General features: G+C 39.1%; 1 protein-coding gene and 1 pseudogene across 1 annotated transcript; both read left to right on the top strand.

The window, feature by feature from the left end:
* Window positions 1-13,962: 13,962 nt before the first annotated feature.
* LOC131903969 (vomeronasal type-1 receptor 2-like) lies at window positions 13,963-14,862 on the top strand. Its single transcript, XM_059254866.1, has one exon. It carries the CDS (start codon window positions 13,963-13,965, stop codon window positions 14,860-14,862), a length of 900 nt encoding a protein of 299 aa, XP_059110849.1.
* Window positions 14,863-23,497: 8,635 nt separating this feature from the next.
* LOC131903961 (vomeronasal type-2 receptor 116-like) overlaps window positions 23,498-24,921 on the top strand; it is a 43,723-nt pseudogene continuing 42,299 nt past the window's right edge.

Below are 24,921 nucleotides of genomic sequence, written 5' to 3'. Positions count from 1 at the left end.
AAATGGACAATTTTCTGGATAGGTACCACACACTTAATTTAAACCAAGACCAGATAAACTATTTGAATAGGCCAATAACCCCTAAGGAAATAGAAACAGACATTAAAAGTCTGCCAACCAAAAAAAGCCCAGGACCAGATGGCTTCAATGCAGAATTCTACCAGATCTTCAAAGAAGAGTTAATACCCATATTCATTAAATTGTTCCACACAATAGAAACAGAAGGAACGCTATCAAACTCCTTTTACAAGGCTAAAGTTACTCTGATTACCAAGCTAAACAAAGATGCAATTGAGAAAGACAATTACAGACCAATCTCCCTCATGAACATTGATTCAAAAATACTCAATAAAATATTGGCAAACAGACTCCAAACACACATCAAAAAAAATATCCACCATGATCAAGTAGGGTTCATCCCAGAGATACAAGGTTGGTTCAACATATAGAAGGCTGTCAATATAATACACGATATAAACAAACTGAAAGAAAATCCACATGATCATTTAATTAGATGCTGAAAAGCCCTTTGACAAAATCTAATACCCCTTCATGATAAAGATCTTAGACAGATCAGGAATGCAGGGATCATACCTAAACATAATAAAAGCAATTTACAGCAAGCCAACAGCCAATATCAAATTAAATGGAGAGAAACTCAAAGAAATTCGACTAAAATCAGGAACAAGACAAGGCTGTTCACTCTCCCCTTATTTATTCAATGTAATACTTGAATTTTTAGCTAGAGCAATAAGATAACAAAAGGAGATAAAGGGGATACAATTTGGAAAGGAAGAAGTCATACTTTTCCTATTTGCAGACGATATGATAGAATACATAAGTGACCACTAAAATTTGACCATGAACTCCTATAGCTGATAAACTCCTTCAGTAAGGTGGCAGGATATAAGATTAACTCAAAAAAATCAGTAGATTTCCTATATACAAATGACAGGCTGAGAAGGAAATCAGAGAAACATCACCCTTTACAATAGCCACAGATAATATAAAATACCTTGGAATAACTCTAACTAAGGAAGTAAAGGACCTGTATGACAAGAAATTTAAGTCTCTGAAAAAAAAATTGAGGAAGATATCAAAAAAATGGAAAGATCTCCCATGCTCATGGATAGGCAGAACTAACATAGTAAAAATGGCAATCTTACCAAAAGCAATCTACAGATTCAATGCAATCCCCATCAAATTCCCAACACAATTCTTCACAGACCTGGAAAGAACAATATTCAACTTCATATGGAAAAACAAAAAACCCAGGGTAGCCAAAAGAATCATGTACAATAAAACAACCTCTGGAGGCATCACAATCCTTAACTTCAAGCTCTACTATAGAGTTATAGTAACAAAAACAGCTTGGTACTGGCATAAAAACCGACATGTGGACCAATGGATTCAAATTGAAGACCTTGACATTAATACGCATATGTATGAACACCTAATTTTTGACAAATAAGTAAAAACTATATGCTGTGGGATGGTCTGTATGTCAAGTGTGTTGCTGATTGGTCAGTAAATAAATCACTGATTGGCCATTGGCTAGGCAGGAAGTATAGGCGGGACAAGGAGAAGAATTCTGGGAAGTGGAAGGCTGAGTGGGAGAGACACTGCCAGCCGCCACCATGACAAGCCGCATGTGAAGATCCCGGTAAGCCACGAGCCATGTGGCAAGGTATAGATTTATAGAAATGGATTAATTTAAGCTGTAAGAACAGTTAGCAAGAAGCCTGCCACGGCCATAGAGTTTGTAACCAATATAAGTCCCTGTGTTTACTTGGTCGGGTCTAAGCGGCTGTGGGACTGGCAGGTGAGAGAGATTTGCCCTGACCGTGGGCCAGGCAGGAAAACTCTAGCTACAACTATACATTGGAAAAAAGAAATCATCTCCAACAAATGGTGCTGGCATAACTTGATGTCAACATGTAGAGGATTTCAAATTGATCCATATCTGTCACCGTGCACAAAACTTAAGTCCAAGTGGATCAATGACCTCAACATAAATCCAGGTACTCTGAACCTGACAGAAGAGAAAGTAGGAAGTAGTCAGGAATGCACTGGCACTGGAGACTACTTCCTAAATATAACACCAGTAGCACAGACACTGACAGAAACAATTAATAAATGGGACCTCTTGAAACTGAGAAGCTTTTGCAGGGCAAAGGCCAAGGTCAAATAAGACAAAACAAGAGCCTACAGCATGGGATAAGATCTTCACCAATCCCACATCTGACAGAGGCCTGATCTCCAGAATATACAATGAACTAAAAAAACTAAACATCAAAATACCTAACATGAGCTATAGAGCTAAACAGAGAATTCTCAGCATCTTTAGTCATCAGGGAAATGCAAATCAAAATGACTCTGAGATACCTTCTTACACTTGTTAGAATGGCTAGGATCAGAAACACTGAAGACAGCTTATGATGGAGAGGTTGTAGAGCAAGGAGAACACTCCTACACTGTTGGTGGGAGTGCAAACTTGTACAGCCACTTTGGAAATATGTATGGCAATTTCTCAGAAAATTGGGAATCAATCTTTCTCAAGACCCAGCTATACCATTCTTGGGCATATACCCAAGGAATGTTCAATCATACCACAAGGACACATGCTCAACTATGTTCATAGCAGCATTATTTGTAATAGCCAGGACCTGGAAACAACCTAGATGCCCCTCAACTGAAGAATGGGTAAAGAAAATGTGGTACATATACACAATGGAGTACTACTCAGCAGAGAAAAACAAGGACATCATGAGGTTTACAGGCAAATGGATGGAACTAGAAAAAATATCATCCTGAGTGAGGTAACCCAGACTCAGAAAGACAAACATTGTATGTACACACTCATAAATGGATACTAGATGTAAAGCAAAGGATAACCAGACTGCAACCCACAGCTCAATGGAGGCTAGCTAGTAAGGAGGATCCTAGGAAAGACATAGGGATTGCCCAGCAATGGAGAAATGGATGAGATCTACATGACCAATCTGGGGGGAAGGGGGGGTAATAGAGTGCAAGAGTTGGGGGAAAGAGAGATTAGCAGAGAGGGAGATTTGAGCTTGGTCAGGAACAGAGTGGGAGAACAAGTAAAGAGATACCATGATAAATGAAGATACCATGAGAATACAGAGAAGCAGAGTGCTAGGGAGGTCCCCAGGAATTCACAAAGATGACTCCACCACAAACTACTGGCGATGGTCGAGAGGGTGCCTGAGCTGACCTACTCTGCTGATCGGATGGCTAAATACCCTAACTGTCATCATCTAAACTTCATCCAGTGACTGATGAAGCAGATGCAGAGATCCATGGCCAGGTCCCAGGCAGAGCTCAAGGAGTGCAATCGATGAGAGAGAGTAGGGATTCTATGAGCAAGAGGTATCTAAACAATGATTTGAAAAAGTACAAAAACAACTAGTCAAACTAGTGGAAACACATGAACTGTGGACCAATAGCTGATGAGCCCCCATGGTACTAGACTAGGCCCTCTGGATAAGTGAGACAGTTGTTTAGCTTGAACTGTTTATGGGGCCCCCACACAGTGAAACCTGGGCCTGTCCCTAGTGCATGAGTGGGCTGTTTGGAACCTAGTGCCTATGGGGAGACACTTTGCACAGCCTTGGTGCAGGGAGGAGGGGCTTGGACCTGCCTCAACTGAATGTACCAGGCATTGCTGACTTCCCATGAGAGACCTAGCCTTAGAGGAGGTGGGACTGGGGATTAGGTTTGAGGGAAAGGCTAGGGGTTGGGAGGAGGGAGAAGAGGCAATATGTAAAATGAATAGAAAACTTCTTCATTAAAAAAAAGAGAGAGAGGTCAAAGTAGGTTGCCAGGAACCGTATAAAAACATAGAACTTCCATCCACAGCAGCAGCAACAAGAATGGAAGAACTGCTGTGAAAATCTACAACGCTGAAGTGGCAAAAGAGAGGACTTGGTCAAAAGCCCAATTTGTATACATAGAGCACTCAAACACCTCAAGGGAGTTGCCAGTTGTTAATACCCAGATCCAATCTAAAAGGACTCTCCCCTGACTCATAGTCCACTTCTTCTAAATATGTCTCACATCTAAAGTTCCTAAAACTCTAAAAAGTATGTTATCAACTTGGTACCATCAGTTCAAAACATAAGTCTGAGGGGGAGATATCTAATCCTTAAACTCTATTAGTAAAGAAATGATGCCAGCTGGGTGGTGGTGGTGCACGCCTTTAATCCCAGCACTTGGGAGGCAGAGGCAGGTGGATCTCTGTGAGTTCAAGGCCAGCCTGATCTTCAGAGTGAGATCCGGGAAAGGCACAAAGCTACACAGAGAAACCCTGTCTCAAAAAACCACACACACACAAAAAAGAAAGAAGGCCAAAAGAGACATGGCACTACTTGAAAAGAATGAAAAAGGAGGACAATAAAATGAAAGGAGATGTGAAGGGCAGTGAGCATGAGTGAGTTAGAAGGGGCCAGGATAAATTTCAATGACTTTTGAGCCACAGGTCAGAGATCAGTACTCAGGGTTCAAGGACAGGCATTAAAGCCATGAGATATTGAATACATTGTTGGGCCAAGCATATAGTTGGAAAAGGCTAAAGTATTTGAACTGAGAGTAGATACAGGGCAAGGAGAAAGCAATTAAATAGTAATGGATTGGGCTGCTTGGTGGGGCTGAATAAAGATGCACCTCAGAAAGGTAATAGGTTGGAGTGTGTATCATATACTAAAAGACCTAGGTAGATGTAAAGCAGGGATGATTAGTATGATTCAATTTCTCAAAATGACAAAGGTTGGGAAATAGAAAATTTAAAAGTTGCTTTGGTCGCAATGCCTGCCTCAAGATCATGAACTGTTTGTCAAATTGGGTGCCTAACTATACTGGAAAGAGTCATCAACAAGAACTAGTAAAGTTAGTTTATACAGCAGCTCCTGAGACTGTAGTCTAGACACTTGTTCTCCAAAGACAGAGTACTTACTGAGTGTCAAGAGCTCAGAGATCTTTGCCAGACGCCTGCTTTTTGAGGTTGTGTTGTGAAAACTTAGCCTTATGCTGGAAACAGAATAATGAATATAATTCCTGACAACAGAATTCCTGTTAATAAGAAAATCTGAGGCCACAATATATTTAGGAATCTTCTACAATCACTTAGTCAGTTATGCTGTAACATGCAAGATATCAGGACTACCAAGGTATCTTAAAGCCAAATAACCACAGTACTGAGAATTCCTTTATGCCTGACCAGATGCAGACCATGATATCATCAGCTTCAGAGTTTAGGAACACAGAATATTCACACATTTAGGGAAGGCGTATACACATTCTGTGCAGATAGGTGAAAGAAGTCCCTATCAGTGAACTTTTGAAGTGTCTTTCTAAGCACAGTTCCTCAGTTTCCCCAGCAGCTTACTTTATTTGCACCCTTAAAAAAGATCATTTGAAACCCATAGATCACTCAAGGCAAGGCTGGACTGTGGCGATATGGTGATATATTGTGTACCCTAATAAACTTCCCTGAGGATCAGAGAACAGAGTCAGCCACTAGATTAGACATAGAGGTCAAGCAGTGGCAGCACACACCTTTAATCCCAGGAAGTAATATGACAGGGCAGATAAAGGTATATAAGGCATGAGGGAAAAGGAACTTACTCTCTTTAGGCTGAGGATTTCGTAGAGACAAGAACTAGTGGCTGCCTGTTCTGCTTCTCTGATCTTTCAGCTTTCATGCTGATATCTGGCTCTGGGTTTTTTACAAAAGACCATCTAAGATTCAAACAACACTGGACCACTGAAAATAATGACCCACATATGATGCTGTCATATCTTTTTGTCATTAAAGTATAAAAGTGACTCCATGGCAACCCACATGATGACACTTTAGGACCACAGCTCAACCTGCCTGACACAGAGATTGTGACCCTTAGCCCCACATCACCTGATGCCAAGACTCAATTCAGCTGCCAAGACCACTGGGCATCTCTCCTGTGGCTGCATCTTTCCAGAAGGAGATTTCTTATTGAATGAGCCCACTTTCCATTCACTGCTTTCCACCCTAGAGACTGTTGTTATTTTTTCAGATTAGAAATGGTTTAAAATTTATCTTCAAGGAGTCTTTGTAATTAGATATGGAAAGATATGTTTTATCTTATACTTATCTGTTATTTGTCTTTTTCCTTCTCGTATCTTTATTGAAACACAGTGTTTCTTTGAAGCAGGGAGAATGATGCTAGTTCTGCCTGGACATGATATGCCATGCATTGTTGACTCCCACTGGAGGTCTTACCCTTTCTGGGCAGTGGATGATGGAGGTACAATGGACGTCATGAGGGGAATGGGAATATAGGGGCAAGGGGAAAGTGTTGTTGGTATAGTAAATAAATAAATAAAGTTTAAAAGAAAAGATTCAGTGGAGTTAATGTTATACTGTATTTAAATTTCCTGGGCCCAATAATATAACCAATCACTCATAAATTCAACTCCATATAAATCATCAGGATGTGGCAAAAAAATAGCCATAAAATTTGTCAAATGTCACAAAAATGTCTTTTAACACAGTTGATGTTAAACTCCCTGATTCATTCTGGAATGTCCTGAGCCAGCCTTTACAATTTAGTTTGTACTCAGTAAAATTATTTTCCAGATAACAAGTTGAATGACACATTAAGCTCTTTTATTTTAACATTAAGCTCTTCTTATAGCACTCAGCTGCTTCTCTAATCCAAAGTTCCAAACTCTTCCACATCCCTTCAAAAACAGAGGTGGTCAGAGTTTTCACAACACCATCCCACTCTCTGGTAACAATTTACTCATTAGTTACTTTCCTGTTGCTATAATATGACACTATAACTGGAAACAACTTACATTAGGTCGAGTAAGTTTGGGCCTTTGTATCCAGATAGACTGTTCATCAAGGCTGAGTAGCAGAGCAGAAAGCAAGAGGCATGGCATCAGGAGCTGGAAGCTGAATGTTCATATCTTCAAAAGCAACAGGAAGTAGAAACAGTCAACTGAAACTATACAGTACTGTTAAAATCAAATCCCTCCCCAGTATATTCTTTCTCTAGGAAGGCTGCTCCACCCAATCTTCCCAAAACAGCACAAACAAGTGAGTAACAAGTGTTCAAATTCCTGAGGCAATGGGAAACATTTCTCATTCAAATTTCATATAACAAACAGTGACCACACACATAACAGTTTTCTGTGTCTGTAACTTATTGAAGTGAATTATTTAAATTCAGAAAGTTCTGGCAACTGAAGGCTCACAGGTGACTCAGAAGAGAAATTGCCTGGTACAGGCAGTTTTCATAACTCCGTTGTTCTTAAACATTCAAAGAAGGATGAAATTTGTTTCACAAAATATTAAGCCATTAACTTTTCTTTTTCTTCACTAATAACAAAGTGTTAATGTTCCAAAATTTTTTCATCAAAATTAGTGATGTATTGTTTTAGTTGCACTAAATGCTTTTATATTGAAAATGTAACCCTGTCTTATGTACTATTTAAAGAACACAGTTGATTTCATTTGTGATGGATAGTTGCATGTAAATTCTTTGATAAATGAGATGTGTTCAGAGTTTCTGTCATTGCCATGGTGATATTTGTAAAAATTCCTGGAATATTTCTTTATCATAACTCTACTTATTTTGTACACAGTTTTATAAACATTGCAATCATTTCTAGTGCAGATTATGACATTGTGTTTTTCCTAATACAGACACTTTAGTGGACATCACTAGATTTCTGACTATGTTTGGTCAAGGATGCTAACACTAGACAGCACTGGAATCTGGTCGTTGATAACCAACTTCACTTTGTGAAGAAGAATGAAGAGAAGGCATGAGGGAAGTAAGACACAAAAATATCTTTCCAATATTCCCACACATGAGATGTTCATATTCTCTGAGTCCTCTGTTCCTATTGTCCTTCAGGGATCATGAGAATTTTAAGAGCCTCTCCAAACACCGTCTCTCTGGAGATATTGACAAGAATTTTATGATCAACTTTGGTTGGTAATTAGCTATCAAATAAAGTTTGGGAAAAGTTGTTGACTCTTAAAGCAAGAACTGTCATTGCCTCTGTAGGTGAAATGAAAACTGTAGTTCAGAAGGGAAATGAGGTCACAGCCACAGACCTTTATTTTACAGTTAAGATACCTTCCTCTCCTTGATGCTGAATTTCAGAAATTTTAGGATACTGTAAAGTGTACACTGACCAGAAATTTCTACACAGAGTCAGTCAGGTGAGCAGTTTGTATTTAATCTGGGAAGCAAATCCAGCTACTAAGGGAAATCTTGGGAAGTGATTATTTCTGAAAAGTTGATTCAGAAATGGGAAACATATGGAGTAAAATTTTAGACTTTAGATTCTATGATTATCTTCAGTTTAATGTGTTTCCAAAATCTTGACTTTTTCCCATATGTTTGACTTAATCACGGAATTTGTAAGTATAAGCATTCAAATATGTATTAATGATAATTTAATTTCTTTTCTGTGTATGAGTGCATGTGTATGAGCATGTGGGCAGGGACATAGAAGTTCAGAAGTATACTCTGTGTTTGTGTGTGTGTGTGTGTGTGTGTGTGTGTGTGTGTGTGTGTGTGTTCAGAGAATAACCTCAGGTTTCTTCTTCTGACACATTTTGCATTTTAAAAATATTATTGTAATATTTTTAATCAATGTCTTTAAGTGGCCTGGAAGACTCTGAATGTTTTCAGTTGGGTAGTCAAGGAGCCCCATTGATCTTCATTATTTTTCATTCCAGTGCTTTGGTGACAGATGTGTACTACCAAACCTAGATTTTTATTGACCTGTGGAGGCTCAACTCAGTCCCTCCCATATTCAAGGCAAGGACTTCTCCTATGGAACCATCTCACAAATCTAGAAATAGCTTAGCCTTAAGGGTACATTATTCCATTAAATATTAGTTTTTCCATGTAATGTCTAAGAATGAATGTAATATATAAGAGTTAATGCCAGGAATCCAGAGTCTGCAGCAAGAAATTTGCATAGTTATAATCCAAACAACTTTATAAAATAGAAATCTTTGTTAAGGCCTTTACCAAAAAAAATAGTAATATAACATTTCTAATTGGTTTTGTCCCAACCCTACATCATGTCACCAATAATAGTGTTCTGTTTTGTTGTTTTTCCATGTTGTATTATGGGACATTCAATTATATCTATACTAACCTATAAAAATGGGATTATTCTTGATCTGTGTTTTGCTTTTCCTAAATACATTCATAATTTATGAACTGTTACTTTTTCTTTGTATTTGTTTTTTGTAAATTTCTTCATCTTTCATTCACACTGCTTCAGAGCACAGCATCATCTGAGTATCAGCTGAGGCTTTGTACTATTAGAGGACATGTGGGGAGGTCTAACATTTGAAGCTAAAATTCACATCAGAATTGTGACTTTGATTGCAAACCACAAAAATGGGATGATTGACATGTAGTTTTATACAACTTCTATTATACACAACTTCTCAGATTCCAAAATGCTTTCTATAATATAATCACCATTTTCTGTGGGTGAGATGAATGTTCTGTTATTTATCCCAAAGAAGGAAGGAGGAGGATAAGTGACCTAATCATCATGGCCCAATTAATTAAAACAAGTGATTAATTAAAGCAACCTTGTTTTATTTGTGTATTCAGACTACCTATTCCTAATGTGGGGTTTGAGAGGCAAGCCTTGGAAATGAGAAAAATAAGGGACAAGTTTTTTAGAGCTCAGGAGTTGCAGGATTGTAAATGGGGGTTGGGATTGGCAAGCACAGTAGTTGACCTTACAGCACGAGAACATAAGAATTACAAGTTAGTAATAATGACTTCATGAAACAAAAACATGATTGAATGTAATCATATAAACAGGTAGTCATTAGAAAGTTTGAGACAAAAGTAGTGTTACAAGGTGGTTATAACTGTTTGAAACAAAGACACATTGCTGTTTCTGGGGCCATACAAAACCATTTGTAATTAAGGTTAAAAGTGGGGCATAGCCCAATCTTGGAGCAACAGCTGTTCAATCATAAGCAGGAATTAACCCAGTTTGCCTTTATTATAAGATGGGGTTTGAGCCTAACATGAAGGCAAGCTTGTTCATAATTCCCTACTTGTCTTATATTCCCCTTCCAATATTTTATAAGGCTTAACATTCTTTATCTGTAGGTGTATAAAATTTGTAATGCATGCATGACCTGTTTGTAAATTATACCTGTTTGGTTAACTTGAAAAGAACAAAGGTAATATAGGTAGTATTTCTATTCCTTTTGTCAGGTATTTTTATTTTTAAATAATATTCCAGCTTTTTGTTAAGAACAAGGGGTGACCTACTCTCCTCTGTCTGAAATTAGGGTTCCACTGCGTGGGCCCAGTAAGGCTGGAATATTGGCCAAAGGTGGGGAAGAGACTAGGGCATTGGAGGATTCATCATAAGCATCTCATTTACTGACTCAACTGAAGAGACAGGGAGCAATTACATCGACTGGAATAGTTTACATCAGCTCTCAGTAAGTCCAGGGCTTTCTGATTTTGTAGGACTTCTGAGGGCTTCCACCATGTAGATCATCTTTGGAACAATTTGTAGTCTTCAGCTGATTTTCAGTTGTGTCGACCAGCCAGGTGATATTCTGCCAAGACAGATATAGACTAGGGACAAAAGTTAAAGTGAAAGAACTTAAAAATTCTACATTTCGACTTTCCCACTCAGGAAGAAGCAATACTGGAGACTTGTCCAGACTTATACACATTGATGTGTTAGGTCTTTATTGTAAAATTGTCTATGTAACTTTCTAAGTATTAACCATGTGCTATGAGTTGTAAGTCAACTTTTGTTACAGATTTTTCATATTTTAGCTATGTACAACAAACTTATAAATTCTGAGGTACACAAAGTTCATATAATAGTCATAAATTTTGAGATAAGATGTATATCTTAGCACAATTTTAGACAGCTAAATGAAACCAATATTCTAATTTTTTAGTTGCTCTGCTTTCCTCTTTTTCTGCCACAAAGTCAGGTGGCTTGTCTGACATAGGACAGAAACTATCCAACTCCAGGAGCACCTTTTCAATACAGCGGAACAACATCATACAATATTTCCACATTACCCATACCAAAAGACATTTGTGTCATTGCTAAACTGAAACCAGTGAACATAAAAACAATTTTGAGCTTTGGCTATTGAAGTAGCCATAGCAAGAGGCAGCAGAGGACTTGGTCCTGGGCCAGGGCAATGCACAAAGCTGCCTAGGGTTCTATACAGTGTAGAAGTACGTCTGAATTACACCATCCCAGTCGTGTGGAATTGATGACAGTTAGAGCTTGGCCTGGCTCCCATGTCTACCTGTAACACAGAAACACATACATGAGACAGAGACAGCAAAACCTAAGCCAATACACAGAATGTACAAGACATGGAGTCAACAAAAACAATACATCAACAGGGACCATGACAACAAGCATTGACATCTTTCAGAGTTTTAGCATTCAAACAAAGAAGCTTTTTAAGAAGTAGAAGGATTTTTCTTAATTGCTTCCTTTCACAACCCAGTCACTAGGAATCCACGAGATGCTTCCTAGTTGTTGGGTTTCCTGGTTCAGTTAGGCTAGGCCTTTCTGCTTTCTGTCCCAGCTCTGGGTAACGCCTTACATTCAGTGTTGTGCCTATCTAATCACTTGGTTCCCTGTATTACAGAAGTGTTCCTTGGCTCTGTTGTATGGCCTAGGCATTGAAACCTTCCCAATGCATGCTCAAGTGGAAGGACTCTATGATTTCTTGGCCCTCAGTCTCACCAGGGAATCCCCAGGGTCCCAAAGCATGTCAGAAAAAGAACTGGTGGTTCTGAACAAACCCCCAAATAACCAGAAATTACCAGATGGGTTGTGAAACGTCTGCCTTGTTGCCCTGGATGGGGCAATGTCTACTCTTATCAGATATGCCTCTCCCCAATTTTACTAGATTAGGATGCCACAGAATAGGAACAGAAAGAAATAGAACCAGGCATCAGTAAAAGAGGTAGAAAGTCCCTATGACTTACCAGAGTAGGCTGCCATAAAAAAGAAAAGAAGGTGCTTTCTGTTTTCCTTTTTTATGATACTGCCATTTGTTCAGGCAGTCCGACAAACTGAAGGCATGCCTTAGGGGCTTTGGAATATGTCCAAGAAGTTCATGACTGGGAGTACCTCTTCAGTCCTCATATGTGAGTGTACTCCTGAAGATCCTAAGGGGTCCACTCTCTTAATTTTTAAATTTGGGTTAGGCCCATGAACCCCGACATTAATCCCAAAAATGGAGAAGGACTTCTAACCCAAAACGTTATTGACAAATTAATGAAAACTAGCAAATAAAGCAAACATTTTCATTCATGCACACAAGCTGCCTCCCTCAAAGGCAGGGTTCCAGAAGCCAGTCTTAGACGTGATGAACATAAGGTTTTTATAGCCCAGAAGTTGGGGTTTCCTAAATGGGAAATTTGACAAGCAACATAGGTGGGACTACAGGAGCAGAACATGAGCATAATATAAGCATAAATCAAAATGGCCTTCTGAAACAATGATTACAAAGTGGTCATAAGATAGACATAACAACAGATAGTCTTAGGAACATTTTGAAACAAATGTAGTGCTTGCTCAGTGGTTGTAAATTTTACAAACAAAGAAAAGATTTCATTTCCTGAAAGAAGCAATACATGACTATGTGTAGTTAAGATTATAGGTGGGATACAGCACAATGCTTGAGGAACAGAGGTTTAATCTTAAACAGGAATGAACCTAGTATGTCTGAATTATAAGATGACTTTTGAACCCAAGTAGGGGATTGATCTAAGTTGTTATCCTTATATTCTGCTCCTGTAATCCCGACTATTTTGCCCACCAAACCTCCCATCACTAACCTCCCTCTGAGCTATAAAAACATTGTCTTCCTCACATCCAGGCTAAACTCTCAAAACCCAACTTAGGGGGAGGCAGCCTCTGTACTAGAATCAAAATTTTTGGTTTAATTAATTGCTTACTTTCATTAATTTGGCCATGATGATTTGGGTCAGTGGTCCTTCTCTTCCCATCTTTGGGATTAGAAGGATACCCAAACATATGTAGAGTTGGTGTTTCCTACATGTCTGTTACCTCACAATGAAACCAGACATTGGATTTCATAGTAAAATTGGACATTCTTCATCTGTTAATTCTGAACTAAGTTTGATCACTTTCTTCCTGACTTCCATTAAAGTGATTCAATTACTTTCATTCTGTTGTCCATTTAGAAATTTGCCACACAATACTTCCTGTGTCCCTTTACTCCACAGTTCTTCATCTGTATGAAAAAGTATGCCTGCCTATGTCTGTGTCTGTTTGTATAAAACTTGATGATATATAGCTCTTCACATCATTTCTATTCTGTCACTTAACCTTTATGGATTGTGTTTTTACTGTATAATAAATATTCTATTACACAACAACAGAAACATCCTCATTGTTGTAGAGATACATATTCATTTCTGTGTTTAAATTTCAGATGAGATATGCATGGGTTTCCTTCATGATGTTGAAAGAGTGGCTAAAGTCATTTTATCTTCAAGATGACTTGTAATTAGAAGTTCATCTTAATATTTAAAACCCAACATCCTTTCCATTTGTACTCACTGGTCATTGTTTCTACAACAGCAACTTGAATTTACTCTTAATACTGACACTTCAAAACAAACTTCTGCAAGTACTTGCAATAAATATTTGAAATGTATATTTGAAGACTTCAGCAGTTTCACTGAAAACATATTTTTTACAAATATTGTTGACAAAATAATTTCGCTAGTCGAGTCCTGTTTTGTTGCTGCAATATCTTTACAGTCTTGAGCACATGTGATTTTTCCTACACCAACAACCACATCTCAAAATTTCAAGTTACCATTTTGCTCAGAGAAGTGATTTTTGCAACTGTTTAAGGAAAAAGTTTTAAATGACAGAATGGACCATAAGGATTTGCTAATAGGGATAGTGTTCTTACTTCAGAGTACAGTTGGTATTCTTGGGAATTTCTCTCTTCTTTCCTGCTACCTCATTCATTATTATACTGAACAGACATTAAAGACCACAGATTTGCTACTTACACACCTGTTCACAGCCAACTCCTTGATCATTCTTTCTAAAGGATTTCTCTATACAATGAGAGCTTTTGGAATTAAAGATTTCAACAATGATTTTGGCTGCGAATTTCTTTTGTATATTGCAAGACTAGGCAGGGGAATGTCCATAGGCACCACCTGCTTCTTGAGTGTTTTCCAGGCCATCACCATCAGCCCTGGGAGCTCTTTTGGTTTGTGTCTTAAAGTCAAAGCTTCAAAGCACATTGGTCTCTATACTTCCTGCTGCTGGATTCACTACATGTCAGTAAATATGGTTTTCCCTATGTATAGATATACCAAGGGGAACAGCAATAATCTGACTCATAAGAGTATAATAAATTACTGCTCCACATCAGGTCATGATGACCTTGCAAACTCATTATATACAGCATTTTTTGTTCTTCCTGAAATTTTGTTTTCTGTCATTATTGTTTGGTCCAGCAGCTCCATGGTTATCATTCTGTATAGGCACAAACAACGGGTTCAGCATATCCGCAGCACCAGTGTTTCCTCCAGAACATCCCCCGAGTCCAAAGCCACCCACCGTATAATGGCTCTGGTGTTGACATTTATAGGTTTTTATGCCCTCTCTTCCGTTTTACAAGGATTCATTGCTCTCATATATAACCCTGGTTGGTGGCTGATGAACATTACTGCAATCATTTCAATGTGTTTTCCTACTTTGGGGCCCTTTGTTATGAGCCATGATTCACAGTGCCAATGTTATGCTTTTCGGGAGTAAGGAATCCAAAAATTTCACAATATTATCACACGTATAATGATTGTATGGTCTCTTTCCTGAAGTATCTAAATATAAATTTCTCTTCTTATATAAAATATCAGAATACAGCTAATGCCACATCCATTAGTCTTCTTAAGAGAAACTGTAGTCTGAGTGTGAGTTTTAAGATGTTGAAACTACTATCTATAATATCATAGCAGATGTGAATGAAACATGCTGTTCTTTTGTGAGAAAATTGTACTCTGTTTTTATAAATAATAAATCCACTTCCATGTGGCAAATTGAATAATGTCAGTCCTGGAGGGCCTCATGGAGGGCCTGCTATTTGGCTCTTGTGACCTCACAGTCAGCTCCCACACTTGCTCCAGGTGCTGGGTGGTTGTCTTTCCTCCACTCATGCTGCCATGGGACAGATGAGGAATGTGGGCTCCACTCCCATACTATGCAACCAAGTAATATACTCAATGTGGAACTTTTCCAGAAGGAAACACAGTTAGGGATAATTGTGTGTGTTGTTGTGTAATAACTTTTCAAAATTAATTTATTTCTTTATTCTATGAATCTTTTACATCATGTATCTTGATTCCATTGATTTCCCTATCCCTTTGCATCCACCCTCCACCCCTGAATCCCTACCCATATATATATATATATATTTGTATATATATATATATATATATATATATATATATATATATATATATACAAAATTTTAGAGAAAAAGGAAAAAATTTATATGGCAGGGAATTAAAAATCTTGTTGAGGAAATTGCAGTGTGATACAGTGAGTCATGCTATAAAACCCTTTGTCCATATATCTTTACTTGCAAGTATTCACTGCAACTCATCATTGGTCTTCTTCAAGCCTTCTGGCTTCTACTACACTATCGATTCTGGCGTGCACTAGGACTCTGCCTGGGTTTCTTGTTGTTGCCTTGTGTTGTAGAGATCCTGCATGCTTGGGTCTAAAGTTCAGGTTCCTATATGTGATATGGCAGATCATAAATGGGGTGGATATTTGGGTGGGCCAAGTTCTAACTCTCGGTCTGAACCTGAGCAGTTGTAGGGTTAGTCTGCCAGATGCTTAATGGGGAGAACTCTACCTTCTTCACTACTTAAGGGCTGACTCACCCACATCTCCACCGACAGGGTTGGGTTTATTGTGTTGCCCAGTTAAGGTGGAGGGCCTGCTATTTGGCTCTTGTGACCTCACAGTCAGCTCCCACACTTGCTCCAAGTGCTGGGTGGTTGTCTTTCCTCCACTCATGCTGCCATGGGACAGATGAGGAATGTGGGCTCCACTCCCATACTACTACGGGGCTGGCTCACCCACACCTTCACTAACAGGGTTGACTCCAACTATACATCCTCTACATGTTAAGTTTCACACATTTTTATGCCAAAACAAAATCTTTAGTCCTGTCAGGATCCCTATTCTCCAAAATACTGAAACATTCTGCATTGTGATACAGATTAACTGGTTCTGTCAAGATGACAGCACAGCCTATAAACTATACTGACTGAGATTTAAAGAGTATTAACTCCAACTTTACAGATTTCTAGAGATTTAGATATTTACCTACTGGCTCTTTACTGAACAGCAGCTGTAATTATTTTTAAAGTCAAGGAAACTTTAAAATTATTCCTCGCCAATATTTATTGCCGGGAAGTATAAAATGCTTGCAAGAGAAACAAAGATGTTTACTACTCAAGAAAATTCAAGAAACACGAGCACTCTGATGCTGACTATTTTTTAATCTCTATTTTCAATCCTGGTATTGGGTACATGCAATTTAAGAGTACCCTTCACTTGAGGATCTTCAAGGAAAGTCAAACCTTTAAAGGTAAGTAGTAGCAAAATTAACACTACTATTGAATTACAGAGAAATGTGAGCTTTATTTTATTGAACTACAGAAGATTTTTTTATCCTTCCCTCAGAAATTCACATTGAACCAATGTTCTAATGAATTTGTTTAAAATTCTCATAAAGACAGTTTCCAGAGTCCAGCTTCAGCAGGGTTTTGAGACACAGGACTGAGGTATGAAGTCACATAAAAATGAAGTGTCTAACCATCAGTTGTATTTCAAGCAGATGGTATCAAATAACTCAAGCCATTTTTACTTATACAAGTTTTAATGCATTCAAGCATGAGACGTTCTAATACATTTCTCTTTAATCATTTCCCAAGAATCATTAACAATTACCCATTTTAGTTTCTTTTTCTCTTCCCCACTCCCTTGATATCATTGACTTTTACCCCATCATTATTTTTTATATTACAAGCCAATGATTATATCTAGCCAAACACATCTTATTCATACTATGCCCTAGCTGGCAGCAAACATACAGTTACAAAAAAGGGATTCAAGCTTTATCATTAACAATGTGATATATTCATATTTTTGTAATCAGCTGAGTATATGATGCCATATCTATAATATTATTTTCAAGTGTAAGTTAATTTCTAAATAATCTGTCTATTACTTTTATATGGACAACATTTGTAATCCTACTCTTTATACATTCTCAAAATGGTAATGATTATCTAACTCTAAACATTTGAACAAAGTTTCTATTCTTCCTAGCAGTTTCTACATGTACTTTTACATCCAAGGGAACTGGGAATTTTAACTGAAAAAAACATCTAACCATTCATTTCCTGGCACCAGAGAGATGTCTGACCTTTCATATCCTTTACCTTTTCCTTATATGTCCCTATAAATTTTTAATGTCATCTTTTAAGAAATTGTCTCCCAACTTCTTAAGTTCTTTGGAATATAGTTATCTTTTTTATAAAATAGTTAAGTAAGCAAGAATGATTAACCTTAGTGAGTTACTCCTGCTTACACAGGATGACTACAAAGGCAGCCAAAGGTGACTGGAGAAACTGGTTCCCTTGGTAGGCATCAGAGAGGCTTAATTTCTTTGTGGAAACTTTTAGAAAAATGATCAGCTTTCATTCCCAGTAAACTCAGCTATAATCACAACTGACAAAGCAAAACTAAGCATTACCATGAGAATAAGTGCTGTGGGATGGTCTATATGTCAAGTGTGTTGCCGATTGGTCAGTAAATAAATCACTGATTGGCCAGTGGCCAGGCAGGAAGTATAGGCGGGACAAGGAGGAGAATAAAGCTGGGAAGTAGAAGGCTGAGTCAGAGACACTGCCAGCCACCACGATGACAAACAGCATGTGAAGATGCCAGTAAGCCACGAGCCATGTGGCAAGGTATAGATTAATAGAAATGGATTAATTTAAGCTGTAAGAACAGTTGGTAAGAAGCCTGCCATGGCCATGCTGTTTGTAACCAATATAAGTCTCTGTGTTTACTTGGTCCGGCTGAGCGGCTGTGGGACTGGCAGGTGAGAGAGATTTGTCCTGACCGTGGGCCAGGCAGGAAAACTCTAGCTACAAATAAGCATAGCGAAAGTTAGAGAGGCCTGGAGCCCAAGAACTCTCTAGGATCAGTGCAGGGGTCTGCAGCAGCACTTTCACAGATCACAGCCAAGTGGATGGGATTCTCCAAAGGACCTTGCCTCAAGGAAGTTCACTCGCAAAATATTTATGTGATATTGCCAGGGGTGACAGCATGGCTTCTGCCAGACAGTAATTAGGAAAATTGTGGGAAAGTAATAAAAATACATGATCCATACATTTAAAAAGTTATCACATGATTTTAACCCTGGCTCACAACAGCTGAACTTCAGCAAAGCCACCACCCCACACCACGTGGCTGGGTGGGCAGAACTCGGCCAAATAAGGACCAGGGTTTCTAGCCCTGGCCCACCAGCGGTTTCAGCAAAGCCCTCACCCCATGCCATGTAGCCAAGGTAGGCAGAACTCAGCAGCAGAACTATAATGATGTCTCTTTGTTATGAGGAAGCATGGCCCAGCCCAGCGTCATGGTGAACCTGAGTGGGACAAGGAGACCCACACACAGGCCGGGGGCTGTCCAGACCAGCCTCAGAGGAGAAAAAGGGACTCACCTGGTACCTTGCAGCACCAGCAAAATGGGCACTACTAGAGTGATCAGAGGTATGGTATGGTGTCTTATGGGAGAGAGGGAGAGTGGGAGAAGAGGGAGAGGGGAGTGTTCAGGTCCTGTACAAAGCCATATCTGAAGAGATGAGAGAGGAAGGGATTGGAATGAACTGGTGAGACAACTGACCTCTTGACCAGTGCCAACACACAGGAAAGCAAGAGTAGCGCTTTGTCTGGGCGACACCGTAGACATGGCCCTGTCGATGGGAGTATAGATGATTCAACTCTGAGAAACCGAGCGTGGGAGACCTAGCCCCGTCCCTCATCTGACGGAGTAAAGAACCCAGAATTGTGAAGAGATACCAAAGGAGTCAATTCTCTCTCAGAATTTGATGAAAGTTTGAACACAGGTTGAGAGCTGCTGGTAACAAAAGGCCACGGGAGACCTTGGAACCTTTGCTACCATAGTAATGGCTCTGTTCTTTATCATCTATTCTAGGAATGTGCTATGACCTCAAGGGATTTGAAACTTGTCTCAGGATTGCAAGGAATCTCCTGTTAGAAACGTATGGACAGTCAAACAAGACAGGAGCTAAGCTTGTGAGCTGAAAATAGCTGTATTTAGAGCTTACTTAGAACAATAAGGAGTCTTGGACTAAAAGAGCACTGTGAGTAGACTCATTCCTTATCCCTCAGATTAGTTTTCCTCTGTGGCAGTACAGTCTCCTTTGAACACTGGGAGAAAGCTTATGAGGCTGGACCTCAAGGACTTTCATTAACAGGTATATGAGGTTAATGTTATGAAGGTATCTTTATGATAAGCAAATGTTTGTCTAGCTTTTCTTTCACTAACCTAAACTGCTTGGTAATATGACCCATAGATGGACAGCTTTCAGACAATTGCCTTGTTCCACACAGTCCTGAGGAGCTGCCGTCCAACAGATTTCTTGTCCATAGCATGGACTGTCCTTGTGGATCCTGCATGCTTCAGCAATTTCACAAAACCTTGAGAAACTTCACTCCAGTTTCCAATGAAAAGGACAGCTTGGCTGTTGGTGATTCCTCATAATTTCCCTTCAAAAGGCATTGCTTCAAATCCCCAGCCTGGGGCAAGTGAGAAAGGCCCCTTCAGCCGTAACCTAACAGGACCCTGCCTGCAACTTTGTTTGCTCACTGTGCCTCAGGATCTCTGAACCTTGTAGCAGGAATCTTAAAAGTTCTTATCAATAAAATCAAACCTGAACCAGGTATTGGGGTGAACACTAGAAGATCAGAGAGACAGAACAAGCCACAGCTAACCTCCCCTGGCCAACTTCTCAGCTGATCTTGTTTCCTCAGACTGGAAGCTTCTGTGTCTTCATCCCAATGGCTCTCAGCTGAACTGCTGCTCCAAAGCCTGAAAGCTTAACCAGCCAAATGCTTCTAGTTTCTGGTCCTCACGCCTTATATACCTTTCTGCTTTCTACCACCACTCCCTGGGATTAAAGGTGTGAGTAACCATGCTTGGCTGTATCCTTGAACACATGGATTTCTGCCTCTGTAATGCTAGGATTAAAGACGTATACTACCACTGCCTATCCTCTATGTTTAATATTGTGGCTGTTCTGTCTCTGACCCCAGATAAGTTTATTAGCATGCACAATATTTTGGGGAACACAATACCACCACAGAACCTTATCATAGTTGTCCTCTGCATGGTCCAGGAAATGGATATTAGTGACATTAGTGATATACTAAAAAGCTTTTGAACCTGACAAAGGCACATCAACATATATTCTCAGGAGTGATATCACAAGTCATTGTGGGCCATGATGCAATTACAGTAGTTATCAATTGATAATTCAGATGTCAACCCGCCAGGTGAGTGGTTCACTGATGGAGGAACCCTGTCAAGCAGAACTTACAGGGCCACAGACTCGGAGAAAACCTGTTGCTCCTGTCTGTAATTTCACTTGTGCAAAAACAGCCATGATATCTCTCCATTTCAATGCATTTTTACGTAATATATATATATGTAATCCCATGAATATGTCTCAAGCATATGCACACACATATTTGTGGATGGTCAGGAAGATGTAAAATTTTCTCATTTAGCTGTACAATTTTGATGAATAGAAACATATTAAAATATGGACCGGGTCCTGTGCTCATTGCATGAGTCGGCTGTTTGAAACCTGGGGCCTATGCAGGATCGCTTGGCTCAGCCTGGGAGGAGGGGACTGGACCTACCTGGACCGAGTCTACCAGGTTGATCTCAGTCTGCGGGGAAGGCTTTGCCCTGGACGAGATGGGAATGGGGGGCGGACTGGGGGGAAGGTGAGGGGGGGCGGGAGGGGGGAGAACAAGGGAATCCGTGGGTGATATGTAAAACTGAATTGTATTGCAAAATAAAAAAAATATGCTTCATAACTAGATCTATTGTTCCGTGTGGACTGTAGACACTTAGAAACCTGTTCTCTATTTTTAGCCTTACTGACAGGGCAATTAGGCTGGACAAAGCATACTTACAGAGAGATTACAGATGGAACTTCCACAGATATTACTCATTAATGGAATTGCAGATGTCTGACCTTGTTTGGATCAAAGCCCTTCAGAACATTTATGGCAAATGAGGGCGGTATGTGACTTCTTAGAATGACCAGTGTTTTTAAGGAGCAGGTCTATGATATAATATTTCTGTGAAAAAAAGAAAAACGTTAGTTTTTAATGGATTTTTGGTGAAAATTTGAGAATCCCATGGTGAGAAATTGTATTCTTTTTTTTTTTCCCCTGACATGATCGAACACCAGGCAACCTGGTGTAGCTAGAGTTTTCCTGCCTGGCCCACAGTCAGGACAAATCTCTCTCACCTGCCCCCACGGCTGCTCAGACCCGACCAAGTAAACACAGAGACTTATATTGGTTACAAATTGTATGGCCGTGGCAGGTTTCTTGCTAACTGTTCTTACAGCTTAAATTAATCCATTTCTATAAATCTATACCTTGCCACATGGCTCATGGCTTACTGGCATCTTCACATGCTGTTTCTCATCGTGGCGGCTGGCAGTGTCTCTCTCTCTCTCAGCCTTCCTTCCACTTCCCAGCTTTATTCTCCTCCTTGTCCCGCCTATACTTCCTGCCTGGCCACTAGCCAATCAGTGATTTATTTATTGACCAATCAGCAACACACTTGACATACAGACCATCCCACAGCAACCTGGGAAATGAACCTGGTTCCTCTGGAATATCATTTATTGCTCTTAACCTCTGAACCATCTATCTCCTCACTGAGAAATTTCATATTGTTGTCAGGTCTGCATCCCAATAATGTCTGAGTCTTTACCCTAGATGCAAACTTTTTGTTTCTTCTTCTAAGTCATAAATTGAAAAATATGACAGTTAGTATAGAAGTAACTTGTACTGTTCTCATGCTGAAGAGATAAGAAAATTGAAATCAGTATTAGAAAGTTTCACATTATAGTCAGACTTCATCCTGTGTGCCAAAGTTGATATCATCTATTACTTTACTAAGTTTTAGACGTATTTCAGCACAGCACAATTTGGCAAAAAGTTTCCTGGTGATAAATAACTCAATCCATTTGCATAATGGAAACTCTTCATAAAGTGCAGGTGACATCTTCTATAACTATGGGTTCTGTAGATTGACTACATGTAAACATTTTTCATAAAAATACATTTGGTAGGTGGAAAGACTCAAGGCACGTGTCTGGGGGAGAATAGGGTATAGTTCCAGCCTCGCAGATAGCAAAAATGTGACCAGGCTATTAAACAGTCCACTACCAGCTTTCTAGGTGGAAATTAGATTCTACATCTCTGCCTTTGAAAGGAAAACCTCGTGTGCTTAACATTCCTAGCTCCCCTGGTGTCTGTAAGCACAAGAAGCTCTATGCCTTCCATAGTGAGGAAGCTCATAATGTCAACAAGAATCTTGATTTCTGCACTGAAATTAAGTGGTTCATTTGAAACTGAGGAATTCAGTAGGGTCATCAATGTTCCAAAGTGAGAAATAAACTGACTGTGTTGTGTGTGGACATCAGATTGGTCTGCATATATTGACATATTATAAAATGAAATCCTGAGACTCCTAGACTCATTATGTCAGGAATACATTCACTGGTTAACTTTGGCTTCGGCAAGCATAACGGTCTCCTTATTTTATATGCTATATGCTGCGCAGGCCTTTTTCACCCTCTCTCCTGTCTCCCTTTTTTCACCAACACAGGAACCTCAGATGTAGCATGTTTACTTCAGCTGCAGTCATTTACATAGGAAAAGTTTCTTGCTTCATACATGTGACCAAATGGCCCTAAGAGGAAGTCATCCCTGAGATCATGTTCATCAACTTGGATGAAGTCATGATGCCTTTGGCTAGAGAAAAAGATCCATAAACACATTTTCCAGTTTGTTTTTCACATGAATACAGGGCCCCAGATGCAGAGCCTAAGGGAAGAAGAAGAGATTCCAGAATTCTCAGTGGCAATGGGTGAGGAGGCAACAGAAAGAGCTTGTGTTGCTTATTGTAACAGCCTCACTCATCAACAAGGTTAGAAGTACATACACTCACAAACATATGAGTTGATTATATAACTCCTGGACACCTTAGTATCTGCATGTAGCTTACTTACAGCTTGGCAGACACACTTGTTAGTGGAATGTCTTCATGGATTTTTATCCTTGGGTTTCTCCTGATTGCCACTCTTGTATGTGCCTATAGCAGCTCTGAATGCTATGTCAAAATCAAAGAAGATTTTCACCACAAAGGAGATGTGGTGATTGGTGTGTTTTTCCCTATTCATATTGTCTACACAATCAACAAGGATCCACATGCATCTTTCCAACACTTTTTCAAAGACTTCCACCTACAGTAAGTGTCATTATTTAAGTATTCTTTTTTTAATTCGTATTTCTTATGACCAAGATGATGTATGGATTTAAACTTCCATTATCCATATAGTTTTCATCATGACAACCTGCCTTCTATTCTCAAATCCATTTTATTGTATGTTCCTGTTCACTTCTTTTTCTCTTCATAAGATAAAAAGTGGACATGAGAAAATATTTATTGATTTTTGTTTCCAAAATTGGTATTTTTAATCATGTGGTCTGATTTGCCCTGTGTTTACTGTCACAAGGTTTTGATTGTTATCCACATTATATCTTCACAGGAAGGATGGTTTTCTTTAATGTTGACCTAGTAATTAAGAAAATTCTACTCGGGAGGCAGAGCCAGCGGATCTCTGTGAGTTTGAGGCCAGCCTGGGCTACCAAGTGAGTTCCAGGAGAGGCGCAAAGCTACACAGAGAAACCCTGTCTGGAAAAACCAAAAAAAAAAAAAAAAAAGAAAGAAAGGAAATTCTAGAAGGTTAGATGTGTTCCTTTAAGAAAAGTTGATGCCACTGAAAACTGTGTCTCTTGAGTGCCAGATGTGATGCTAGAGTGTCAAGACCTGCCTGTGTTAGATGCACTGATTCAGGATCAGGGATATCAGATTTAGAAGTTGGGCTCACTTCTTTGCTGTCAAAAGATCTCTGCCTGTGTAGGAGTGTCATATTATATCCTTTGTCTTCTAAGTCTTTTACTATCAGATATTTTTACCATTTATCTATTTGATTCATGCATTTCTAACAAGTTTTATTCTCATTCTCATGTATTTGTTAATAGGAAACACTGACTCAGGTGGTGGTCACATAGGGCTGTTTCTTATTAAGTTAGAAATAAAATCAAACTAAATTTGTGATAGGGGAATACTATTATGATTATAAAAGGTTACCATGAGCATCTCTTGTTTTTTCCTATTTTTTTCATACAGGGTAGAGCACATGAAGTCCCTCCAATCTAAAAGCCTTCTTTCATGCTTCTGATACATCCTTTACTTCAGTGTGGGGAAGTATATACATGTTGTCTTTCTTATTTTAAAGTATCATGATAATTTTATTCAACATTTCTTGGCTTTCTAGAAGCAATATTTAGTAATTTAAAAATCCATACTTCATTAAAAAGGTCAAATAAGGAGGCATTCAGATGCAGCCCATCAGAAAACTCTTATTTTTATATACCCAACATTAGATACAAGAAA

This window comes from Peromyscus eremicus, chromosome 1 (genome assembly GCF_949786415.1).
Source record: "Peromyscus eremicus chromosome 1, PerEre_H2_v1, whole genome shotgun sequence".
NCBI classification, from domain to species: domain Eukaryota; kingdom Metazoa; phylum Chordata; class Mammalia; order Rodentia; family Cricetidae; genus Peromyscus; species Peromyscus eremicus.
Note: the sequence above shows the minus strand (reverse complement) of the source record. Positions and strands in the feature narration are given on the sequence as shown.